The 15602-nt window shown below is 49.6% G+C and overlaps 1 protein-coding gene across 1 annotated transcript in view; it reads right to left on the minus strand.

Moving 5' to 3' along the window:
* Window positions 1-15602, minus strand: part of LOC123830767 (myosin VIIA and Rab interacting protein) — a 204103-nt gene that overhangs the window by 168498 nt on the left and 20003 nt on the right. The window contains exon 2 of the mRNA XM_045857302.1: window positions 9663-9806. Within this exon, the coding sequence (XP_045713258.1) occupies window positions 9663-9772 (110 nt within the window). The 5' untranslated portion in view covers window positions 9773-9806. The remainder of the gene's footprint in view (window positions 1-9662; window positions 9807-15602) is intronic.

The following is a 15602-nucleotide window of genomic DNA, read 5'->3' on the forward strand; positions in this document are numbered from 1 at the left end:
TCCAGGGCCACGAATCCCCTGTCACTGCTCTGCGGTTCCAGCTCCCCACCCCTGGAGGGACTGTGGCCAACGCTAGTGCTTCCAAATTCCCCACAGATGTGATCCCTGGGATTGAGATAAGCAATCGGAATTCTGGGGGTTCTTGGGAAATCTCAGAATCATACGTTTCTTGAAAAACTTCCAACATTCTTTATACTCTTTACTTATCACTATGTACATCTAAAAATGTGTTTAACAAAAAGGCGGTACTCAGCTCTATAGTATTTACAAAGAACAAAGCCTGTCCCAAATATTCAAACACTAGGAAACGAGGGTGAACGTTATCTGGGAGTCTCCGAATAGCATAATATCTGGATCTCCTGGCAAGGTCAACAGCACTGCACAGACATGCGTGTTGAAACTGCCAAGTTAAAAACTTACTTTGTCTTCAAGCTTTATTACACTTTGAAACATCGGGGGCTGTAGATAGTATGGCATGACTCTATACTTGTTAATATTATTTTATTTGCAAATATGACTTAGATTAGCAGCTGCTGGGGCCACAGGTACACACTTAAAACATGGAAACAGCTACAAAGAACAGAATGACTGATGAGACCATGGAGGCTCCCCTCACATTCGCCCTGTTCGGTTCCTAAAATGTTGACCTTCGCTGTCAACTCCATGCGTCAGTACTTCCTGTCCTTGCTTTTGCTTGACATCCGGGGGTCCCTTCCGACCCATAAGGCCTCTCCATTGATTATGAAGCATTATTTCTCACAAGGAAATTGCAGTACTTTCCTCTATTTGGGGGATGTCTCTGATGATTTTTCTCACGACTTGGGACTGGGGGAAGCATACACATTCCCTGAGTAATGCTGGGAAGAAATTCCCGTGTGGAGACACCAGCCAAGGCCGCCTGGCCGCCTACAGATAGTTCTGTAGGATAGGTCTCCCTACAGAACCATCTCCCCGACTTCCCGATCTGCTTCTCCCTGAAGGCGAGGAAGTTCCCCGTGCCCGCCTCAGAATTCCTGGGCTGGATTTGGACGATCTACTCAGTTCATGAATAAGCTTTATTTTTCAACGTCACTGTTCCCTGAGCATCCACAGCCTGGGGTTTACAAGACCCCTTCCAGCCTTGTGCCCCAGCATGTCCAAGTCCTTGACAGCTGACAGTCACCCCCACTGCCTACACCCCCGTCTGACACTTTCCAGAAGTGCACTCTGCAGTTGACCCCTGACCCATTTTCTACGCGTACAGAAATGCAGCAGAGCCTCGGTACTCATGGTCAATTCGTTCTAGAACTCGTGGTGAGTGCCACAATGGACGCGTACCGAGCACGCGAGGAGCGAGGAAGCATTTTCTCTCGTGGGGCAGCACTGTGGCTCACACAAGTTCTAGCAAGCGCAATGAGTCCCCAGCAAGCGCCACGTGCCGAAACATTTTTTTCTCATCAAAATGCCATGAGAACAGGGTTTGACGAGTTCTGAAGCCGGCGAGAACCGAGGTGTGACTGTACGTTGTCTCTGCTGATACTATCAGGAAGGAAAGAAGCCACGGAGCAGTTCCTACGCAAGGTACGCAGACAGAAACAGAAACGCACAAAGCAACCTCTGCAAGTAACAGGCAGCAGGGTTTCCAATTCCAAGGAAAAAACATCCTGGCAGCTAAGTCTCCTCTGGTCACAGCAGGTCAGCACAGACGCAAACATACAAAATGAAGACAGACATCGAAGGTCTAGCTAAGGAAACAGCCGCTGTAAAACACACCCAGCATCTCTATCTGCCTATAGAGAATTCTCTAATAATAAGAGAAAAGGGAAGTCGCTGGCAGTAGGAAAAGCCAAACCATAAAACTGTTGAATAACTGTTGAATAAAACTGCTTCAATTTACCAAACACATACGGATATTTAAAGGCCACTTTCTCTAATTTATGGACCTAATAATCCAGCCAAGAGCAGGCGGCGAACAGACCTCACCCTGAGTTTTCACGAGTCCTTACAGTGCCCCAGGGCTGTCCTCCGGGCTGTTCACCTATTAATCCATTTACCCCTTGCCACGCTCCCTCCCGGCGGGTCTGTCGGCCTCAGGGTTCAGGGTGGAGGCGGGTGGGATGGGCTGGGAACACGCCCAAGGTCACACATCAGGTGAGGATTCTCTGGCGACAAAACAAACGAGCACCAATACACCCTTCAGGTCTCGCATTTTCAGCAGGACAAGCAGTGCAGTGCAGTGTCTGGCCTCCAATACCACCGCCGTGCCTGTGCTCTGAGGCTCACGGAAAAGGAATAAACACGGTATGAAGAAAGGAGGATGGAAAACACAGTCAACAAAGACTTTTACAGGTCCCCTCTCTCTCTTTCTCTCCCCCTCTCCCTCTCCCCCTGTCTCCACCCATAACCCCAAAGCACAACAGACAGCGGAGGCCACTGCACCAGCTTCAGGACCACACAAAACTATACTCTTGCAGGAACGGAAGCTTCTAGGGTCTAGTTTTGGACTCACCCAATTGTATACACGTGGTGCCAGGGGAGCTGGCCCAGGCGGGGAAGTGGGAGTAGGCGGGAAGGGAAGGGAAGTGGCAGAGGGCAGGGCAGGGCCAGGTCGCTCAAGTCCAGGGCCTGGGGAAACTCGGGTCTCTGGTGCCAGCCACCTCCTCTCCGGGCTCAGAGATGCGGTGCGGGGAGGCAGACAAGCCACAGCCATCATCGGTCGTCTGGCCTGCACCTGGGTTCCAGGCAGGTGCGGATCTGGCACGAGCACTCAGGTAGGCTTCTGCGCTGGTGAGGAGGGCGGAGGGGCATGGGGGGTCCTATAGATAGGGTCTGGAGAGCAACACGACACCACGGCCCTCTCACCAGGAGCCAGGAGCAGCCTGGGAAGTGAGGACGCCCAGGCCCCTGGTGTGTCCCTGCCTCCGAATGAGGCCGAGTCACAGCCCAGCACATCCTACTTCAGACGGGGAACGGGCCCTGGCGGCACGGTGGCTGTGAGGCGGTCAGCCTGCAAGACGTGGAAGGCAAGGCATGCATTGTGAGGTGGGAGATGGCCCGGGTCCCTGGCCCGGGTCCCTGGCTCGGCTCCAAGAGCTGACTACCTGCTCACCTACTGGGGGAGCCTGGGAGAGGACGAGGAGATGCGGCATCCCAGGTCTAGTTCCAGAAGCAGTCAGAGCCAGAAACCCTGCCAAACTACCGGGCTGGCACGGGTAGAAACCCCAAGTGCTGCTAGACACCTAGGAGCTGAGCACTTCGGCGTAGGGCTAAGAATCAGCCAGGGAAGGGGGCTGGACCCACGTGCGTTAACTGCTGATGCAGAATGGGAGCCTGTTGAAGGCGGGCTGGAAAAGGCAGGGGAACTGCAGAGGCCTGGGACTCGGGTCACACAAGGAGCCCAGCTTTTCTGGGTACCTCAGACCTCGGTATGGCTTCCTAAAAAGGAATCTCTAAGCCAGAACAAGAATCTCCTCTCTGGGAGACAGGGCTTATTATAAGCCCCCCTGAGAATCAGAGAGGCTATTGGTGAATTCCTGTGTGACGGTATCAGCTTAGAGACTGGTCCAGGAGAAGGGCCTGATGGCTTCTGGGGTCCCGCAGAGGCAGGGACCCACGTCCAGGAACTGAAGTTCAAGGGAACGAGGAAGTTGTCCTCCCAACAGCACAGCAAGGAAGAAAGTGAACCTCTGATTCCCACACTGTCCACCTGTGCTCCTCACTCTGCGTTTCAGATCGTTTCTGGCCAGAGGATTTTGTCCGTGCCTGTTACTGTGGTTGAAGAAAGCTGCTTTTATAACAGTTGTATCAACTTCCCTCGTCAGTCCCTTTCCAGTCTTGAGTTCAGCGCATGCCTCGTGTCAAAGAAATGCTGTCCGCAGCCAGAGGTCTGAGCCATGAAGGCCTTGCCAAGAATTGGCGCCGAGAAAGCTTTATCAGAGCCCAGCAGCGTTGAACCTCTGACATTTGCAATGGAAAAGTAAATAAGATCAGGAACCTGGAGCCACAAAAGCAACCCAGGAGAAAATTGTTATTGAAAAATATTGGATTATGGGGAGAACGTATCCAGAATCCAGAATCTGCACATTAGTGACTATACATCTTGGAAGGGCTACAGATTTACAAGTAAAGAGAATTCATACACCAGCCCCTTTTTTTGCTACATCAACGGCACATGGGTAGCCTCGGACTCTCTTGGCCACTTGTAAAGGCAGGCCCCCCCACAGGCAAAGAGGTGACAACTTACAGCTATATGGTGCCACCGACATGATAAAACTTATCACTATGAGGTCATTCTAAAGCCACTTATTACTCAAAGGCCAAGACATACTTGATCAACCGTTAACTTCAGAGACACATCAAAAGGTGGATTCTGTCCTGAGACGCACCAAATCTCCACGGTGACTATGGCCTGAGGATCCTGTGCTGTCCTCTCTGAGCTCCGCGGTGAAGCCAGTCCTGGCGCATTAGTCTGAGACCACCTTCACGTGACCGAGATAACAATGCTAGATGTAGCAAAGGCCAGTGCATGATTAGGCGACTCAGACATTAGCTGGATCCTTCAGATACCTGAAAACCTCATTTAGAAAGGACTAGCTCCCCACAAAATTGAAGAAGAAGTCTCACATTTTGGTCCTATAAATTCCAAACTGCCTAACCTGGTATTCTAAACCAATGCTGTCCAATAAAATATACTGTCAGCCATATATATATATATATAAAGTTTACTAGTAGTCACATTTGCAAAAATTAAACAAATAGCAGGTAAAATTAGTTTTAATTATGTATTTTATTTGAAATGTAATTTAGACACATCCCAAGGTGTTTTTGATATTAAAATTAATTACTAAGAGACTTTACATTCTTTTTTCATACTAGAGCTTAGAAATCCAGAGCGTATTTTACTCTGAGACCACATCTCCGTTTGGGCAAATAAGGCGCTCAGTGACCCGTTTGCTGATGACTGCTCTAACGTCCCAGCGACCCCCTCCCCACATCCCAACTTACACCCTTCGCCTTCCCATCCCTGCACACACGCCAGGTTTCTGCAAGGCGGGGCGCCGGATTCCCTAAAGGACCCTCCTTCTACCCCTCCGCCGCATGGAGCCCGGGGGCCCCCCGTTTTTGGCACCAGAAATCGTGTGCTGCCTGGTTATTGGCCCCGGCTGTGGGCACCACTGCCTGGATGTGAAATTACCTCTCACTTCACGCAGCCAGAGCGAGTTATTCACATCCCCATTTTGGAAACAGACAACAATAGTTGTTGGGTCCCCCCGCCCTGCCCCCACCCCGGGGGCTGCTGGGAAGGCGGAGAGGTGATATTCCTGGAACACTGCGCTCTATTCAACAGGACCAGCAGCCTGGCAAAGCAGGCCCTTCCTTCCCTGCCCCCGCCCCCACCCCCCACGGGTCCTGATCTGGGGCTGAGAAAACATGTCCTGTTTTCCACCCTTATTCCCTTGTCCAGATGCTCCCTGCTGCCCAGAGCCTCGCATCAGTCCACTTACAAAACCCTGTCTGTCTTCCAAGGCCCACATCCCATGCACCCTCCTCCAGGAAGCCTTCCTGCCTGCCTCCCACCTCTGACATGAAAGTATTCCCATGGGTCTGCCTTAATGGTTCTATCTCTCACCCTCTACCGCATCCTAATCATTCCCATCAGACCTAGCTCCCCTTCTGGGTCCTTCCGCATGGATTAAGGCCCTTAATAAATTGGTGAGCCCTTCCCCTGCTCCCCACTCCTGCCACCACCACCACCCCCTTCACATTTGCCCAGGAGGCTCCTGACATTCAATATATGTTTTCAAAGCAAATGAATGGATACCCAACAGCTTAGATTTAATATACTCGACCTTTTCATTGTTAATAAATACTAATAAATAAAAAGGAGATTTAAAAACATCTTGTGAGATCCCCTGTAGAATTGATGTTGATACTCTGCATCCTACACTGCCCCCACACTCCTCCCCACTTCAGGGGGCCCCTCTCCGGCCCCCCCACAATGTCATGTTCTCGCCCCGGCATCTCCCAATGCTGGCTCCTCCTGGGCCTTTCCCGTCACAAAGCGACTGTCACACAGAGCGGTGGCAGACCCTCTGCTTCACCGTAAAGGGCTGGTCCGGGCTCTGCTAGGCCAGGGCAGCCAGGGCACGGGCCGGCCACCCTGCTCCGCCAGTGCCGGGCAAGGAATTCCTGCCTCGAAGCAGCTCCGCTCCGAGACAGCAGGTACCTGAACCGGGCAGCCTGGTGCCACCGTGCCAGCGCGGCATCTCAGGAGCCCCGAGGGCCAGGTGTGCACTGTGCACACTCAGGGACTTCGTCGGCCACGGGGCACGTTGGTTCCGACCGAGTGAAGACGAGGCGGTCCGACTTCCAGCTTCCTCCAGGAAGAAGGTAACCAGGAACGTTTGCTAATTCACTAGATCAACTTCATTGTCCAAACAAGGGACGCCGAGTACAAAGGCACTCTGTTTTCTGAAAAGGGAACTTCTTGAAAAGTTAAGTTCTGGTAATACAAGTTTAATTTGTTTAAAAGGAAATGTGTTCTTTCTACTTAAAAAAAAAAAAGAAAGGTGATGAATCCTCTGAGGACTTTCTGCAGACGAGCCACACGCATCATTTCTGGTGTTGCTCCCTGCGGCGGCCCTTCTGCACCCCCTGGCAGGCCCTATGGACTCCCTTACAGCATGGAGGCAACTCCAGATGGGGGCAAGACTGCCCCACCCACCCACCCACCCACCACACACACACACACACGGGCCACATCAGCAAGTAGGTCACTGAAGCCACCACGGCAGCAGAAATAGGACTCCAAGTACGTCTTGTTCCCTTCCTTACCCGGGGAAGGAGCTGACACACTGCAGCAGAACCGTGGCAGCCGGTGGGGGGCGGGAGGGGGGGACTAGGCAGGAAGTCCTCTGCCTCCCTGTCACTCTGCCACCCCGGCCCTCCCTTCCTTCCCCTGGGCCTGGCCTCGCCGGGGCCCAGCAGCCCTTGGCAGACGCGAGCACGCTCGTCAGTTCAGCAAACACTGACAATTAATGGTCAGTCGCAGTTGCAGGAAACCAGTGCTTCAGACGTCACCCCTGCTGCCCCCGCCGGCCAAGGCCATGAGACCGGCAGCAAACCTTTGGAAGCTATCCAGATGCTCACTAGCTTCTCGCAAGCGTATGGTTAGTGAGAAATTTTCAAGTCTGTGGCTGTCCCATTAAATGCCACCAAGACTCCCTTTGAACACCAGAGTATTGCGTCATTAACAGTCCTGTTAAAAACCACTTTTTGTAAATGTGCCTGGAATACAAGAGCGTAGGGTATACACTATGATTCTAGGAGAAGTCTGAAGATCGTCCCACAGGTGTCTTCTACTACCCAAGGGGCCAGACGGCAGAAGGAGACGCGCCACCCCGGCATCAGCAGCCTGGAACTGCCGGGGCACCCCCTGAGCCAGCTTCTTCAGCTGCAGAGTCGAGGGTGGAGACACGAATACTCAAGTCCTGTTTAGGCCTCACGGACTGCATGAGCCAAAGCAACACCAGGCTGTGCTGCTGTAACACGTAAGCGCCCAGGTCTGAGTGACGCCACCCAGTGAAGGTTTGGCTTCTTTCTCACACAGACTCCCTTGCTGGCCATCAGCAACTGCCCCCTACCCCATCCACGTCTTAGGGATCAGGCTCCCTCTGTGCCACGATGCCATGTCTCAACACAGGCCTCCGAGGTCCTGCAGCAGGACACTCACCTGGGCTTCCGACACTGCCTCCTAACTTGCCTCTCCACCGCTTCTCCCGCCTTCCTGTAACCACATCCCCGCAGAGCAGCCAGAGGGACCCCCTAAAACTGACGTCAGGTCATGTCACTCTTGCGCTCAAAAATTCTCAACTTTTACATTTTCTAATAGCCATACTAAAAATAAAAAATAAAAAAATAATGTTAATGTTTTTCCTTAACCTCCTCTATCCAAAATATTGGTGTTGCAAAATGTAATCAATAGAAAAATTATTCATGAGATATTTGACCTTTTTTTTTGTACTAAAGTTTTGAAATCTGCTACACCCACCGTGCACCTGAATGCAGACTCGCCGCAGCTCGAGCGCCCAGCAGCCACCCCTGGCTGGTGGCGGCGGTACGGTCAGCGTGGCTCTGGATACAAACTCCAGGGGCACAGCCTGGTTTTGCTCACAGTTATATACCCAACAGATAGAACAGTCCCTGGCATGTGGCTTTTAAATCAATTATTTCATCAACAGACTTCCTGTCTTCCATCTAACAAGCACATACAGGGGTAGGCAAAAGTAGTTTTATAGTTGTATGGAAAACGATATAACACAAGAATAAGTAATAGCACAAGAATAAACTCTGTGTTTTGCGTACTCATGACTGTAAACCTACGTTGCCCATCCCTATGTTAAGTATTTACAATATGGAAGAAAAAAACACGATGGAAATAAAGACGATTACACTAGCGTGGCTTACAGTCTAGTAAAGGAGGTAATATTGCAAAGAACCAGGAAGTCCAGTGTAGCCCAAGAAAATGAAAAGGAAAAGGAAAAGGAAAAGGGGCTATATCCATTGTAACAGAGAGAGGACAGGTGTGACTCGAGCTGAGAGGTGACACACCCCTGGGGTGGACAGGCTCTTTGGGGGAGGAGGTGGCAGAGAGCGGAGGCAGGAGGGTCACAGGGCAGATCCCTGCAAGGGCTGGAGGAAGGGCGATGATAGCTGGCCTGGGACAGGGGTCGGAGACACGGTCAGGAAGCAGAATCCACAGGGCCCAGCCCTGCCCCGTGTGGGGACCAAGTCAGGAGAGGACGGACAAAGACTGAGGTTCATGACCCCGTCACAAGTTATAGAAATGACTAATCCCTGTGTTGTACACCTGAAACTAACATAACATTGCATGCCAACTGTAACTGAAAATTGAAAAAAAAAAAAAAAAAGACTGGGATTCGGAGCTCCGTGGCTGAGGAGAGAGACAGCGCCATGACAAAGCTGTGACATCTCGAGGGAGAACAGATGTATGGATGACGGCAGCTAACACCGACTGTCCCCCTGGTTCTAACACATGACCCACCACGTGGCCTCATCTCTATCACTTGGACTCCTTCGCTCTGCCCCACTGAGCAGCGAGAGGACCTCCAAGAACATCCCACAAGGACCCACCAGCTATAGAGGCATCAGAAGACCCCAGGCCTCTGGGCCTCCGTTTCCTCGTCTCTAAAACGAGGAGGGCGGGGCCGGGCCAGCTGATCCCATTCCAGCCTGCTGTCACTTTTGTTCATACCAGGCCTTCAGAGCCCTTTTCCTGCACCGTGGTGGGAGGGGATTCTGGCAGAAGACCGTGTAGGTATGGGTGTCATTCTCCCAGGAATTGTTCAAGTGACCCTGGTTGTTTTTCAGGAGCGCCCGCCAACAGGAAAGCTACGCCAGGACCTAGCTCAAAGCAGCCCCTGCCATCGCAAGCCCCACCCATTCCACAGCTAATACTCGACAGGGCGAGCAGCCCAAACAGAGCCTTGGCTGGGAGGGTGGACAGTCACGTTTCCTAGCAGACTTTGTGGTGCGCAGCCTTGACGCTGGCGAGCCTTTCTGCAAAGGGACACAAAGACTTCCACACTCAGAGCTAGCAGCGAGGAAGGTTCTCGGGAAACCTGTTTTCACTTGTCCACGGAAAGGCAATAGAAGCATCTCACCTTAGTCGCTCTTCCTCTTTCTTCCGAAGATTGAAGTCCCGCTGAACCACCTGGAGCACATGCTCAGTTTCGTCGTCAGTCAGCCCGGACAGGTCCAGCTTCCTCCCCATGATTCAATGCCAGACACGGACGAAGAAACAAGACCTGAGAAATCAAGGAGAGGCCACAAATTGAGGGCAAGATACAAGCTATGGACGGATAAAGTCAAGCAGTGTTGGTCTGAGACGAAATTAAATACAGCGTCAGCAAACACTCGCAGACGACTTCGGCAAGGCTGCCAGCTGCATTCGCCCTAAGTCTTAAATTGGAAATAAATGAGTTATTATCTTCAATAAAACGAAGGGTCTGTGAGGTCTAGTGTGGGTTTCCATGAAGCACCAAGGGACAGTACCCCAAAATTCTCCATTTCTATGGTTTGGAGTTTTAAGTTCAAAGTAGTATATGTGATTGCAAAATAAAACAAATGACAATACTTTAAAAAAAATCCTATATGCACTTTACATCCTTGAACTCTTCATCATGTAACTATGAAACAGAAACTAGAAATCAATAAATTATCTTCTGCAAAAGGGAAAAAATACTGAAATAATCTTATTTAGTCATTTTTCAGTGGTAGACAAGAAAGAATTTCAAGGAAATACCTCACAGCAGTGCATACCTAATAATTATGGGGGACTCGAGGTCTAAAAATCATTTTTAATCAATGGCTGCACCCAGGGATGAAATCAATAAATAATTCTAGCAAATCACCCAGAACGGGAAAAGAAGGCCACCATAAACACACATGCAAACGTCCTCAGCCAAATATCTGTGCAATCAATCCAGCCAGATTTCAAAAGAATTATTATATACCATGACCAAGTGATGCAGAGTTGGTTCAGCATTCAAAAATCAATCACTGTAATTCAGCACATTAGCAGAGTAAAAGGGGAAAATCCTATAATTGTTTCAATGGATGCAGCAAAAGCATCTGACCAAATTCAATACTGGTTCATGACAGAAAGCTCTGCAAGCATAGGCTAGAAGGATGCTTCCTCAGTCATATAAAGGTTATTTTCAAAAACAATAGAAACAACAAAAACCTATAATTAACCTTGTACCTCATGATAAAGGAGGGACTGTTTTACCCTGACACCAGGAAAAAGGAGAGAATGTCTACTCTCACTGCCTCTACTCAATGCTGGGTATCTTCACTGTGAAACTACATTAACCCGGACAGCATGCTGCCAGCCTGCAGGTAGCCATGTTGGTTTGCTAGGGCTATAATCACAGCACCACAGACGAGGTGGCTCGAACAACAGAAATTTATTTTCTCACAGCTCTGAAGGCTAGAAGTCTGAGATCAAGAGGTTGGCAGAACTGGTTTCTCCTGAGGCCTGTCTCCTTGGCTTATAGATGGCTGGCTGTCTTCTCCCTGTGTCTTCACCTCGTCTTCTCTCTGGGCGTGTCTGTGGCTAAATGTCTCCTTACAACAGTATCAGTCATATTGGATTCAGGTCAACCCTAACAACCTCATTTGAACGGAAATGCCTCTTTAAATACCCTATCTCCAGATAATGTCACGATCTGAAGTGTGGGGGTTAGGACGTCAACATACGAATTTTGGAGTGACCCAACTCAGTCCATTGCACCCCACACTTTGGAGCCCCCAGAATTTACAACCTTTTCATGTGCAAAATACACTCACCCCATACCAACAGCCATAGAAGTCTTAACCTATTCCAGCATCAATCTTAAATCCAAAATCTCATCTAACTATCATCTAAATTAAGTGTCGGCGAGACTGGAGCTATGACTCATTCCAGGAAAATTCTTATCCAGATGTGAGCCTGGGAAACCAGACAAGAAGTTGTCCATTTCCAAAAGACAGCGGGTGGGACAGCATTGGTCAGACACTCCCGTTCTACGTGGGAGAGATTAGAAAGAAGGAAGGGCTACTGGGTCTCAAGCAGGTCTGAAGACACAGCAAATTCTATTCAATTTTAAGGTCCAAAAGTTATCGTCTTTGGTTCCATGTCCTGTCTTCAGTGCTCACCAGGGTGGTCTTGCACTCTGAACCCATGAGGGTGGCTGTCCCACCCCCTTGGCCCTGGGTGCAGCCACAGGGGCTTGGCCTGCAGAAATCAAGGAGGCGGCCCCATCCTCTGTAACAGAAGAGAGGCACCACCCACCAGGCCACGGTGGCAGAGGCAGCAGCAGCCCTGCAGACCTCTGAATTGCCTGTAGGATCCTTCTCTCCTTTTCTCGAAAAATAACACGTTGGTAGCCAGATAGCTCTACGGCTGCAGGGTCTGGCCCACCCTGTAGAATGGCAGCAGTCCAACAGCCTGCCTTCATTTCATCCAGTTTCTGTGTAGTCTACACTGGCAGTGTTTCTGTTCACGTAAGTTCTCAAATCTTTGCTGGCCTGCAGGGGAATGCGGTGCGGGTAGGCAGCGGAGGGCGGCCACCAGACAAGAGGGCCCCCTGCAGATCTTTCCCAGGTCACTGAGTCTCTATTCCTGGTTTCCGCCGGAGTTGTTGATTGGATCCCTGAGCCCCACATGTGATCTCTTCAGCAAGTGGTTGTCCAGCCACACCCCTGCTGTTCTCTCCAGACAGGCTTTCTCATCTTTGCCATATGGACAGACGGAGAATGTTCCAGGTCTTCAGATGCTGGTTGCTTTTGCTTAACACTTCCTTCTTCAGTGCATCTCTCTGCTCTCCCATGTTGCTACAAGCAGCAAGGAGAAACCCGACCACGCCTTCAATACTTGACTTAGAAACCCCCTCAGCTAAATATCCAATTTCATCTCTCACAAGTACTGCCCGCCACAAAAGACGAGAACGCAATTCAGCCAAGTTCTTTGCCACTGTACGCAGGGGCTGCCTTTCCTCCAGGTGGCAATAGCATGTCCCTTATTTCCATCTGACATCTCACCCTACCCCGCTTCAACGCTCAGACGTCTCCCAACATTCTGTGCGCGCCGATGTGTCTCCTCCAAGGTGACAGACGCTCTCTGCAGCTCTCCTTTTCCTCCCGACCCTCCGCATGATCCCCTCCAATGTCCATATTTCTGCCCCCAGGTCCTCCGAGGGTAGCCAGGCTTTTTCCAGCCTGTGCCTCAAAGCCATCCAGCCTCTACCCATTGGCCAGTTCCAAATCCACTTTCGCACTTTTGTATAGAAGAAACAAAAATGGCCAATGCCCACAGGAAAAGATGCTTAATTTCACTGGTAGTTACAGAAATGCAAATTAAAAACACACTTCGCACCCATGAAAATAAAAAGCCTACATTGAGGGTTGATAGGAGATGGGGCAACAGCAAGTAATAAGGACAAATTGGTACAATGTCTCCATAACACAATCAGGTATCATTTTGAAAGACGAAGACACATGTACTTTATGAACTAACATTGCTGCTAAACCTGCGTGTATTCCTCAGATATAATCTTGCAGATACGCACCTGTTGGGTTGAATCTTAAGAAATGCCTGAGCTTGTACTATTTTCACCTGTAAACACTCCTATTTTACCTAGCTCCATCTACCACAAGAATATTCATAGCAGCCACATGCAGAATAGCACAAAATCACCTAAAACAGCATAAATCAAACCTAGAAATGACATCAAGCACCCATCAGCAGGAGAAAGGGTGCCCAGTGTACACTCGCTGCGTACAATGGAATACTCCAATGCATCGCAAAGGGGCACACTGTGGGCTTACTCATCATTGTGGGTGCGTCTCAAACCCATAATGTTGAGACAGAAAAGCATACCACCCGTGTCTGCATGTACAGTCTACATACAGTATGATTCCTTTCATATGGAGCTTGAAAGCAGATAAAGCCAGAGAATATACACGTATTTTAGGAGTAAGGGTGGTACAACTATAAAGAACAAGATGGGACCTCTGAGAGGAGAGAGAGGATCTGACTGGGGAGAATCAAGAAGAGCATCAGAGCTCTCGTGGGTTCTGTCTCATTTGCGAGACAGTGGGGGGCTGCGGCCACCGCCGCTGCTGCTTCTGCCGTCACCGGTATTATCACTGCCTGGAAGGCATCATTCACAAGCACAGACAGTACAATAAACCTAGCACTGCACGAAAATTGAATTGCATTATAATTAAAGCAAATATTTGACATCATGCATCATACTGGCGACAAGATTTTTAAAGCGAACACATGAAAGATTGTTTGAGGAATATCTCAGAGTTACAATAAAAATGATGACGGTGATTTTGATCTGCCATTAATGATCGAACACAGACCATGCTCCAGATGCTTTGCCTTCTCATGTATATCTATATACTTCTGTAACATTGAATATTCTTAATTCCCACAAAATCCTATTGGTAATCCCTACCATTGTCACCACGTACATGCGAGAATATGCAGGCTCACGGTTACATGTTCTGACTGAGACAAATGACAAACGGCAGCCGGGGTCTGACGGTGCCTCGGTCTGGGTGCCACACGCCACTCCACACACACGCCTTCCTGGGAGAGGCAGAGGGAGACCCTGGCCATCAGACTCTCAACCTGGAGCTCCAGAGTTCTCTGCCCTCTCTTTCTAGCACGTGACCGCTAAGAACAGGAGGTCCCATTCTTTGGCCACTATTCGGAGGAAAGTCTTGTTAATTAAAAACCTCATGACTGTATGATGCAAACGAATCTCAGGGTTTAACCAACAAGTCATAATTTTTTCATAAGCCCTGGCTGGCGTAGCTCAGTGGATTGAGCGCAGGCTGCAAACCAAAGTGTCGCAGGTTCGATTCCCAGTCAGGGTACATGCCTGGGTTGCAGGCCATGACCCCCAGCAACCCCATATTGATGTTTCTCTCTCTCTTTCTCCCTCCCTTCCCTCTCTAAAAAATAAAATAAAATAAAATATTTTTTTAAAAAGGCAATTTCATTAAAAAAATTTTTTTCATGCCAGTAATGCTATTTGTCAAAAGCAAATCTTTGGTGCCCCTTGCCCAAGGGTTGTGAGGGGCACGGTGTGGAAAGGGGGACAGTGAGAGAACCTAGTGCACCTGCTGGTCCAGAGAAGTAAATTAGAAGTAAGGCCCCACCCATAAGCCACAAAGGTAAGAGGGAAGCTTCTTAAACTATCATCTTCTCTGAAGGTTACAGAGAAACAAGTAAGAGGACACAGTAAAAGCGCGGGCTGCCTTCTTTCTATAAAACACCCCATTAGAGGTGATAATGGCACTTTGGAGTTTCCCAGAAAGTGACACATCTGTCCTTTTCACTTTACTTCCCTGGCTTTTGGCTTCTGAGAATTCTAAATGAGATTCTAAGATGCCCGGTTAGTAAGAGACTGAAGTGGCGGCTTTGATCATATCAAATCTAAGAAGAAGGATTGGGACCCAAGGGGGATAAATGGTCTCGGTAAAGACATAAATGCGGCAGCTCTAAACAGGTAAGCCAGAGAATAATGAGGAAACCTTTGCGGGGGAACGGTGAGAGCTTCTTCCTTTTTCTACAATAAACACGATTAGATTCCCTGTGCAACAAGAGAAATAGCATCTTAGAGCAGGAGATGCCTCACTCTCCATGGCTTAGAGGCCGTTTGGGCATGCTTTTTTTCATGGAAAGACGACAGACCACAAGCCCAGAAAGAGGAGGTGATTTTCCAGACCAGAGCCGGCTCAGAGCTCCGGACACCCGGACCAGGGGGCCTGCCTCTGGGTGGCTCTGCTTTGCACCCGACTAGCACGGTAGCAGAGAGGGTACATTCTGAAACTAAGTAATGAGAAAATTAATACAACTTCAAGATGTAATTACATCACCATTTCCCCACTGTGTATTTCTCGGGCTACTGTTGCTCCCACACGCGACCGAGAACGGGAACTCTGCCATTAAACGAATGTGAGAAATGTTGCAAACGGCACTGCTCTCTCGGGGGTGCAGATTGCATGCAAGCTCACCACAGCCTCTGAGACGTCTGTCACTGACG

This window comes from Phyllostomus hastatus, unplaced genomic scaffold (assembly GCF_019186645.2).
Source record: "Phyllostomus hastatus isolate PE091 unplaced genomic scaffold, TTU_PhHast_1.1 phas_scaffold_129, whole genome shotgun sequence".
NCBI lineage: Eukaryota > Metazoa > Chordata > Mammalia > Chiroptera > Phyllostomidae > Phyllostomus > Phyllostomus hastatus.